The 11,362-nt window shown below is 44.5% G+C and overlaps 1 protein-coding gene across 1 annotated transcript in view; it reads left to right on the top strand.

Moving 5' to 3' along the window:
* The first annotated feature begins 7 nt into the window (after nt 1-7).
* Frrs1l (ferric chelate reductase 1 like) overlaps nt 8-11,362 on the top strand; it is a 31,225-nt gene continuing 19,870 nt past the window's right edge. Inside the window, exon 1 of the mRNA XM_036179106.1 lies at nt 8-338. Coding sequence (XP_036034999.1) covers nt 101-338 — 238 coding nt within the window. The 5' untranslated portion in view covers nt 8-100. The remainder of the gene's footprint in view (nt 339-11,362) is intronic.

Genomic DNA, 11,362 nt, shown 5'->3' with positions numbered 1-11,362 from the left:
CGGCTGCGCGGCGCGTGCTGGCGGCGGCTCGGTCCCGGCCCGCGCCCGCGGCGCCCCCGCTGCGGCCGGAGCGGCCTGGCTGCAGGATCGGTGCGCAGCGATGGCGGGGCAGCCCCGGCAGCGCCCGGCCTGGGCGCCGCTGCTCCTGCGGCTGCTGCTGGCGGGGATCGCTGCGTGCGACGCCAGCCCCGCGGACGACGGCGCGGGCCCCGGGGGCCGGGGACCCCGGGGACGCGCGCGAGGGGACGCGGGCGCCGACGAGGCAGTGCCGCGCCACGACTCCTCCTACGGCACCTTCGCGGGGGAGTTCTACGACCTGCGCTACCTGTCGGAGGAGGGTGAGGCTACCGGAGGGTGAGGGGCGACCTGGGGGACCGAGGAGTACAGGAGTGGGGTCCGCAAGGATGTCAGTGGAGGCAGATGTGCACAGCTGAAGCTAGGCTGGGGAGCCCGGTGCTCAGACCCCGCCTGCAAGAGGGAAGTCTAGAGGAGCTGTCAGAGCCTGCTCCCCCGGTTTACACGTGGGGAGACTAGGGCCGGGAGACTCTCACTCAAGTCCTGTGAAGCTGTGGACAGGAGGTGCTAAGCCTGTGCTCTCCCAGTTCTCAGCGTCTGGCCTCCTCCATCCTCCCTGCCACGGAGGAGGCGCCATCTGGCCTGGGGTACTGGAGCCCAGCGCAGCAGGCAAGAAGCAGAAAACCCAACTTAAAGAGCCCCGGTTGCCCAGTTACCTCCCAGGCGGTCAGTTTGTATTGACCTAAATTTGCAGGTACTGGCGCCCCGTCTTTCTGTTGGTCTCATTGCCCAGCTGGGTCACAGCTCTCTCTCCAGTCCAACCCACATCTGCTCCCACCACACTTGTAGTCTCCTAGTGTGAGACCCCATTGTTGGGACCATCTGGGCCCAGAGACTGGAGTTTCTTAGCCAGCTTCCCTGAAGAGCTGTTTCAAAGAGCACAAAAGGCAAATCTGTTCTGATAAAAGGATTGGAAACTGGTCTCTTCCGCAGCTTTGGGGAGAGTTGTTTTCCTTTACTTCTGCAAAGAGGAGCCAACAATCGAGCTGGGGGTTGAAATGAGGATATCTGTTTGTGGGTGTATCTCTTAATTAGGATGAGGTTCAGCTATCTGCAGCATGCAAATGTTAATATCTTCGATAAGATAGGAATTCTCTCAGTCATATAAGAAAATCTAGAAACCCACTATCCAGAACTGGCATGAAAAATCTCTAGTCTTCAGGGACTCTGGGGCTGGATCTTCTTCTTGGGAGTAATTCTTAGCTTGTGACTTAATGATCCCAAGTAGATGCTCGAACCCTACTCATTACCTTCACATTCCAGATGGTGAGAAAGACAAAATGGTTTAAAAATGATGACTGCCTACTTACTAAGGACACTAGTCAGAGAGAAGTTCCCTCTACCAATCTTAGTTCCTTAGTCATGTGGTCACATATAGCTGTAAAGGAGTCTGGGAAGGGTAACCTTTTTAGCTAAAAAAGACATACTATATCCACTTCAAAAATATAGTTATTGTACTAAGGAAGGTGGAGAGAATGGATTGGGGAAAAATATTTATTAGATAGAGACTGTTGAAACCCCTCCTTCCCCCACACACATTTAGTGGCCTAGAATCTCGCTGTTCAGGGGTTGGTGAGGCAGCTCTATTCCAAGTTGTCATTCAGGGACCTATGTTCCTTCCATCTTGTTGCTCCACTATCCTTTAAGACCTTGTCCTCATCTATGAAATAGAAGATTGGTAGGTTGGGGTTTTTTTTTTTGTTTTTTGTTTTTTGTTTTTTGTTTTTGTCTTTGTTCAAGATTGAGGGAAGAGTGCTGGAGAGATGGCTCAGTGGGTAAAGCATTTGCAGCACAAATGTGCGGTACCTGAGTTCAGAGCATCAGGACCCATGTGACGCTAGGTGCAGTAGCTCATCGGTCTGTCATCCCAGTGCTTCTGTGGGGAAATGGGAAATGGAGTCAATCAAATCCTTGGAAGCTTGTGGGCCAACTGATACGCAACAGCAAACAAGAGACCCAGTCTCAAGGTGGAAAGTAGAGGACTGGCACCTGAGGTTGTCTTCTGACCTCCACCTGCACAGTGTGGCATATGACCATCCATAGACACATGCACACACATGCGCGCACACACACATGTCTACACACACACACACACACACACACACACACACACACACAAATAAAATCGAGGTAAAGAAAAAGAAAAGTTTAGGATAAGTCATTATCTTTTGTAAATCGCTTGTGTAAATCGCTGCTTCTCATAGTCTTTGGCAATTACAAGTGTAATTAAGTAATGACCTAGCTGCAAGGGGGGATAGGCAGCCCTGGTCCTGGGAAGAAGGGGCAGATGGTGGAGAAACAACAAGCAAAACAGAATCTATCACTGTGTGAAAGGATAAATACTCCTAAGCATATTTTTCTGAAAACATAAAGTGTATATTTATTCTGTACATAACCAGCCTATACTTCTAAATGACTTAAAGGTGGCATGTGAGCACCTATTGTCTCATTTAACTAACAAAGAACAAGCTGGATTCTCTTTGTCCATTTGCATACATGGAGAGAATGAACTGCCAATTGTGTAACCTGGTTTTATAAAGGCCAACATCAGGTGGACAGTAGCTACCAAGGAAAACTTTACAGTCACTCTGAGAAGTAGGTGCCAGTCCAGAATATACATGTTGCTGACAACAGGAGAATATAAACCACTGGGTTGTGGATAAACTACTCTCTTCTGGGGCTCCTTTGAGGGAGAAGAGCAACAAGAACAGAGTGTTGCTTCAGTGTTAGACCTTCAGTGCAGCCTTCTGTTCCTCTCTGCTATCTGCTGGCCAGGACCAAGGGTCCTGAGTCTGAGGATAGAAGAAGCTGCTTTCCCTTTGACCATAAGGAAAAGAGCCACTCATGACCGCTTATCTTTAAAGCATAATGTTGTTATCATTGGCAAAACATGTGAATGAGCAGCTCACCACTGAGTTCGAGACTAGATTTTCCTGGTATGGGAAGAGCTGGGTTGGAGGCAGGGAGAAGGACGGAGGCATGGGTAGGCCATCTTTCCTCAGCCTGTATCCTTCTCAGGTCAGTCAGGTACTGTATGTAAATCTGTAGCTTCTCTCTCTGTAGGTCTGGAAGTTCTTTTTTTAAATTTTTCTTTATTAAGAAATTTTTGGGGTTGGGGATTTAGCTCAGTGGTAGAGTACTTGCCTAGCAAGTGCAAGGCCCTGGGTTCGATCCTCAGCTCCACATTTAAAAAAAAAAAAAAAAAGGAAATTTTCTACTCACTCCAATGCTATCCACAGACCCCCCCCCTCCTCTCTCCTCTCACTCTCCAGCCCTCTTTCCCAAGCCTCCCCACATCCCCACATCCCCCAAATCAAGGTCTCCCATGGGGAGTCAGCAGAGCCCAGCACACTGAGCCTAGGCAGGTCCAAGCCCCTTCCCACTGCACCAAGGCTGTGCAAGGGGTCACACCACAGGCACCGGATGCCAGAAGCCTGCCCATAGACCAGTGATAGATCCCAATCCCCCTGCCTGGGTGCCCCCCAAACAGTTCGAGCCAAGCAACCATCTTCCGTATCCAGAGGGCCTAGTCCAGTCCCATGGGGGCTCCACAGCCACCAGTCCACAGTTCATGGGCTTCCACATGTGGTCGGTCATGGGGTCAACTTGTGGATTCCTGAGAGCCTCCCCAGCACCCTACCTCTTCCTATTCCCATGATGTCCTCATCTATCATGGTATCTTCCTCCCTGCCCTTCCCACTCTGTCCCTGTTCCAGCTTGACCCTCCCATTTCCCTATGTTCTCATGGTCTAGAAGTTCTTTAAAGCCACCAATACATGTCTAGTTCTTCTCTGTGTCCTCCGTGAATGAACTCTGCCAAGAACATTTGTTGGAGCTCCATTTCAATTGCTTATTTATTTATTTATTTATTTATTTATTTATTTATTTATCTAATTATTTATGTGTGTGTGTGTTTTCATATTCATGTGTGCAGAGACCCTAGAACAACCATGGGTGTTGTTCCTCAGACACCATCCTCCTTTTTATTTATGTATTATTTATTTTTATTTTTGAGACAGGGTCTTTCACTGGCCTGGAGCTCATCCATCCCTGAAGCTCAGGGATCTGTCTGCCCCTGCCTCCTCAGCACGGGGTTATAACCACATATTGCCAGCAAGCCCTGATTTTTCATGTGAGTTCTGGGGATCCAACTCAAGTCCTCATGGTTGTGTGGCAAACACTTCACCGATGGCGTTATCTCCCCCAGCTCTCGCTGTCTTTTATAAGTCCCCGCTGTGTGCCAAACAGTTTCCCAGGATACTTTTACCTACATTAATTTTCCCCTGTGCAGTACTCCTGTGAGGTAGGTGCTACCGTTTCCCACATTTGAAGAGTTAAGGGAAATGACTCACCTTTTTTTTTTTTTTGGCTAAGCTCACACAGCTAGAAAGGAGCAGGGAACTGTTGGCTCTGTGGGTGGCTCTGTGGCCTAGGTGATGCAAGGTGTCCAGCCTGCCTGAGTGAAGGTTCGTGTTTGCAAGCACTAGGAACGGACTTGGACAGGAAGGAATGAAGGTTTTTGTGAAGGCGCTTGAGATGAGGATGTCCAAGTTAGTTAGAAGCTGCAGGTTCTGAAGGGACAGCTCTCTCCCCTTGCCCTGGTGTAGGACCTGACAATCTGCTATTCCGTCTCTCATGATCTCTCCATTATATGACTGATCAGTAGAAGGGACAGTTCAGGTAGCCTCAGAAAGAGGCTGATGCTGTGCTTCTCAGAGGTGAAGCTGAGTGGGATGGCCAGCCAGTCTGTGGTTTAAACTTCATGGAATCAAGGGCTAAATGAATACCTGAAGTGCTCTGATCCAATCAGTTAATTAGAAGCAGTTAATAAGTGGCAAAGCAAAAGCTGTTAACCACTCAGGAGAGTGTGGCAACATGGGCTCAAGGGAATGCAGAAGAAGGACCCAGAGTCCACAGATTAGATGAGAATGGAAGCCACAGAACCTCCAACAACAACCGGAGTGGCCGAAGGAGGAGCCCTGTGATAGGGAGCTTGTGTAGCATGGGTGTGACTGAGGGTTCAGCCTCCGACACTGCAAAACAAACAAACAAACAAATAAAAATGGGAAAGCCAACTCCATATAGGAATATCTTGACAGATAGAAATGACAAAATAGAAATTAAGAGAGGAAAAAAGTTACTGTAATTAGTCTCTAAAAGAAAGTTACTAGCTGCGTGGTAGTGGTGCATGCCTTTAATCCCAGCACTTGGGAGGCAGAGCCAGGTGGATCTCTGTGAGTTTGAGGCTAGCCTGGTCTACAGAGTGAGTTCCAGGACAAGCTCCAAAGCTACAGAGAAACCCTGTCTCAAAAAACAAAACAAAAAAAGAAAAAAGAAAAAGAAAAGAAAAGAAAAGAAAGTTACCAGAAAGATTGAGTCCATGTGAGAAGGAAGGAGGAGAATTTTTGTATATGCATGCCCATGCCATGACCAGAGGTCAGCCTTGGGTGTTGTTCCTCAGGTGGTATCCACCTAATATTTTAATTTTGCTTTGTGTGTGTGTGTGTCTGGGAGTGGTTTATATATGCAAAGGCCACAAGCAGACAGTAGGTGTTAGTCATTCTCTGCCTTGTTTCCCTGAGGAAGTCTCTAACTGGATGGAGAGCTAGGCTGGTAGTCAGTAAACTCCAGTGATCCTCCTGTACCCTGCCCCAAGCCCCGTTGCTGGGTTACAAGCATGTACAGCCATACCTGACTTTTTACATGGGTGCTAGGGATTTGAACTCAGGTCCTCATACATGCACAGCGATTGCTTTTGCTTGCTGAGCCATCTTCCCAGCCCCACCATGATTTTTTAAGACAAACTTTCTCACGGGGATGTGGGACCATCCAATTAGGTTAGGCTGGGTAGCCAGCAAGCTACAGAATCTACCTGTCCGCATCTTCGGGATGCTGGGATTACAAGCATACACCACCACACCCAGCTTTATAACAGGGATGCTGGGGATCAAACTCAGGTGCTCAGGCCCATGTGGCAAGCACTTTACTGACTGGGACCTCTCCCCAGCACCTGATTTAGGTTTTTGTTTGGGGGAAAAATTGCTTTGAAAGTGAGAGAAAGGAAATAAGGCAAGCAAACAAACTGATGTAAGTGAGGAAATGGACATAGCTAATTAAAAGAGACAAGTGAGCCATATCTGGGTGGCTCAATCCATATATCTCAAGATTGATGAAGACAGGTCAGTATACACAGGGAGGTAGAATGCAGGGAAGGCGAAGAGGTACATTGCAGCATGGATTCTAGTGGGTGTTAATAATATAAACCCAGAGCTAGATACTGGGTAGATGCTAAAGATCAGAGAAGCAGAGCAGCCAGCCACTAGAGAGTTCTTACCTCTACCAATCCTCGGCCTGAAAGGGACCGAGTTCCTGTCTCCTCCCACCTTGTATTCCTTCCTCTGTCCAGCCATGTCATTTCATATGTATATGAAAATAGCAAGTAAAAGAAGTTAATGTTATGCATTGTTAATGAGGATGTAAAATGTTACAGCGCTTGGGAAAATGACTTGGCAGCTCCTCAAAAAGTAAAATGTAGAGTTATCTTATAATGTAGCAATTGTGTTCTAAGAGAGTTGAAAACACATCCACACAAAACCACACAGCTGCATGGTTCATAATAGTCCCAAAGTGGGAACAACCCCAAAGCCTACCAGCTGATGAACAGATAAACAATATGGTCTGGCCATACAATGGGGATGATATTCTGTCATCAAAAGGAATAAAGCTTTAATGCATGCTGCATGGTAGATGACTCTTGAAAACATTATGCTAAATGAAAGAAACCAGGCACAAAAAGGCCACCTGATTCCCTTGACAGGAAATATACAGACCAGGCAAATCCACAGGAGCAGAACCTAAAGGATGCCATGGGCTAAGGAAAGTGACTTCTGACTGGCATAGGGCTGCTTCCTGGAACTGTGGAAACTTTCTAGGATTAGATAATAGTGAGGGTTGCACAACCTTGTGGAGGTGTAAAAAGCACTGATTTGCACACTTTAAGATGGCAACTTTCATGGTAGGTCAGGAACAATAACAATGGAAGCAGTTAAAAACAGTTAATAAGAAGTTGATGCCAGGCGGTGGTGGCACACACCTGTAATCCCAGCACTTGGGAGGCAGAGGCAGGTGGATCTCTGTGAGTTCGAGGCCAGCCTGGTCTACAGGGCGAGTCTAGGACAGGCTCCAAAGCTACAGAGAAATCCTGTCTCAAAACACCAAAAAAAAAAAAAAAAAAAAAGGAAGTTGATTTCTTCAGTACTTGGGAGGCTGAGGCAGGAGGATTGCAAATTTGAAGTTAGACTTTCTCCAAACAAAGGGAAAAAAAAACCTGACTGAAGAATTAAAAAGCCTGAATAAAAGAAACTGAGTCAAATGGGCTGGGTAGGGTGTGGTGGTGGTGGTGTGGGGGGTGAGTGGGAGTGACTTAGCAGTAAAGTGCTTTCCCAGAATTCCTGGAACAAGCTGGCTCGACAGCCTGTGTTCAGTGAGAGAGCCTGCCTCTCAATACATAGAGACAATCCAGAGGGACACAGGATGTTGGTCTCTGGCCTCCACACACACAGTTGTGAACTTACATGTGTGCCTGCAGACATATGAACATGCATTCTCACACACATGCACAACACACTCCACATAAGAAAAAAAGAAGAAAGAAAAAGAAATCAAGTCAACTGAAAACAAATCTTTCCACTAAGAAGCTCCAGGCTCAGTGAGAGGCAGTACTCACTCTAAATATACACACATTTAAAATGTGTGGGGCTGGAGAGGCGGCTCAGCAATTAAGAGTGTTGGCTGCTCTTTTGGCGAGCCTGCGTTCAATTCCCAGCACCCACAGGGTGGCTCGCAACTCACTGTATCTCCAGACCCAGGGCATCCAACACCCTCGTCTGGCTTCCATGGGCTCAGCATGCACATGATACACAGACATGCATGGGGACAGATCACCTTTACTTCATCTTTAAAAAAGGTTAATTTTTAAAATGGATCATAATGGTGTTTGCCTGTGTGTGCATGACTGGGGTGTGTTTGTGAATATGAGCGCCATGGTGCGTGTGTGGAGGTCAGAGGACAATCTGTGGAGACAATTTCCTCTTCCCACCTTTACACGGGTTACAAGGATCAAACTCAGGTTATACAAGAAAGCACCTTTACTCACTGAACCACCTCACCAGTGCCCTGAGCATAATTCAGGGGACAGGAAAAGAGGAAATAATCTCTGCTCATTTGATGGGACAGTGTAACTTTATTAGTGTGCCAGACAGACAAGAGAGAAAGAGGTATTACAGCTGAGTTTTGATCATGTACGTAAATATATATGGACTATACCAATATATTGCAAGAAAAAAATGTTGTTTTAGGCAAAGATGAATTTTAAGGAAATTGAGGTAATAACAAAATCTGACAGAACGTAATTGAAGATGGAATGTGAGGGACAAATAATGTCATACACTGAGAAAAGAAACAATAAATCAGGAACCCAACAAGTAAGTTTCCGGGGCTGAGGATGTGGCTCAGTAGAGTGCTTACTCAGTGTGAATGATGCTCTGGGTTCATTACTCAGTACCTCAAAAGTAACTATTGATACATACATATGCATATTATATATATAATGTATACACACATATCTATAATAAACACATGCACGGTGCTTCCAAACACATGAAACAGTAATCTATTCTATGTTAGTTATCTATTATACATGTATTAATGATAGATATTAATAAATAAATTAAATATGTAGATAAATGTCAAAACAAAATCTTTTAAAATCAGCGCACTACCCTTAACATTAAAAATAAAATTTTAACAATAAAAGATAAATATTATTTGACTTATATAAATAGTACTAGACAAATGAGTATATAAACAAATACAGAACCATACTCTTTTTGAACACTCAGCAAGATCCTCTAAAATTTGCTATGAATTAAATTATAGCAAGTTGTTGAATTACAAATAATCTCTATCATATACATAGATGTCTTCTGACTATGGTGAGATGAAATTTGAAGTTAGCAAAAGCATAGAAAGGGGTTACTGGGAATATTAATCAGTGGCAGAGTGTTCACCTGCCACTCAAAGCTCTCCATTTGATCCCCAGTCCTTAAAAAAGAAAGAAAAGGATCATGGGTGATGATACCAATAAAAAAAAAAATATTGACCAAAGAGCTAAAGAGGAAAACATAAGCCTCCAATTGAACCATCAAAACACTGTATGTCAAAATATTGGCATTAGGGCTGGTGAGATGTCACACCAGGTAAAGGCACTTGCCACTGGGTTGACAACCCAAGAACTGATTCCCACAAGCTGTCCTCTGACCTCCATAGGCGCATGGTGGCATATGTGTGTTCATGCACCTATTTAAGGCATGCTATGACATAGTTCTAAAGTATGTCCTCAGGGATTATGCAGCTCTACCACAGTCATATTTAGGACACTGATCACCCTGAAAAGAAGTCATGTTTTCCCAGAACCAACACCATGCAGATGTTTCATGTTTCCCTTGTCTCAGCACTTGGCAACCATGAAGCCTTCTGTCTCAATATTTGTCTATTGTGGACATTCCATGTGCAAAGAATGGTACATTACATGGCCTTTATCATTTTGTTGCTTATTTGGACTTTTTAGGAAAGCTTTTAGAAGATAGCATGAGAACCCAAAGCCCTTCCTCACCAGCAACAGTGAGCTAGAGAATGCAAAAGAAAACAAGATAACAGTTCAAAGTACACAGAGCTCTGCAATGTCTGATTTTATCTATAGAGAGAAACAATTTAAACTATTAAGGGATATAAAGAATGTGAATAAACAGATAAACCACAATCTTGGAAAGAATAACCTGATATTATGAGTATTCCAGTTCTTCATCCACTCACAATTCATCTCAAATGCATGACAATTCCAGACAGAAGTCTGGTACAATTCTGAAAGTGAACTTCACACATGACTTCTATAATTCGTATGGAAGAATTAAGTCCCACAAACTGGTGAGATAGTTTTTCCTTGCTAGGTAATCAAGATACATTACAAAGCAAAATAATTAAAACAACATGGTCCTAGCTTACAACAATCAAAAACAAAACAGAAAATCTAGAATAGACTCCGTTTCATGAAAGAACTGATGGCTTGGAAAGGAGTTACCATAAATTACTAGAGAAAGCATGAGTTATTTCACAAATTATGTGGAGAAAAAAAAATAGATTCAACTTCAGTAGAGCTGGACATGATAGCACGAGCCTTTGATCTCAGCACACTGAAGGTAGAAGCAGGTGGGTCTCTCTGAATTAGTTTCAAGCCAGATGGGTCTGCATAGGGAGTTTCAGGTCAGCTAGGGACACACAGTGAGACTCTGTCTTAGAAAATAAAGCAAAAAGAAACCCAAACAAATCAATATGAGTAGAAAAATACAATTGATTTCTTACCTCACATTAGATAATGAGTAGGTTCCCAGTGGGTCAAAGCTCTCACTGTGCTATTGATAGAGAACTACAGCATTAGTGAGTGAAAATGAGAGAAATGTCTCATGCTGATGTGATAGAAAATGATCCCTTAAGATCCTGAAAAGCACCAGGTAGTGGCACATGCCTTTAGTCTCAGCAGGTACAGGCGGGTGGATCTCTGTGAGTTCAAGGCCAGCCCGGTCTACAGAGAGAGTTCCAGGACAGCCAGGGCTACACAGAGAAACCTTGTCTCAAGAAACAACAATAACAACAACAACAAAAACAAAAAAACAAAAAACAAAGATTGGGGGTTGTGGTAGAGAGAGAAGGAAAGCAAAAACCAAAAAGAAGAGAAATACTTAGTTTAACCTCATCAAAATTAAATATTGGGTCTAAAAAAGAGCATCACAGAAAACAAACACATAGAAAAACAAAATTGGTGGGAAGGCAGTAGGAAAAAATAGCAACATAGGAAACCAATATTTTTATGAAATGTATACAACCTTCTATGAAAAATTTGGATTCCAAATAATAAAGGAAACAAAGGTTACAGAAATAGACATCACAGAGGCAGGAACCCAAGTGCTTAATACAGATATGAAGAGACATTTGTGTCTATCAGTGCTAAGGGAGATCCAAATGAAAATAATAATGATCTCATGTCGAGCTGGGATGTGGAGAAACTGGGGCAGTCAATCATGTGGTGCCCAGGGGACTGCAAACTGTCGTTGTTCAGAATAGTAATCTGCACAAACTTTGCACAGTTAGAGAGGCACTCTGGCCATGCTTCTCCTGGGTTACACAATAAAAATGTCCTAGATTAAAACCCTCAGGAAACATGGGTGAAGAT

The sequence above is a fragment of the Onychomys torridus genome, chromosome 2 (assembly GCF_903995425.1).
Source record: "Onychomys torridus chromosome 2, mOncTor1.1, whole genome shotgun sequence".
Taxonomy (NCBI): domain Eukaryota; kingdom Metazoa; phylum Chordata; class Mammalia; order Rodentia; family Cricetidae; genus Onychomys; species Onychomys torridus.
Note: the sequence above shows the minus strand (reverse complement) of the source record. Positions and strands in the feature narration are given on the sequence as shown.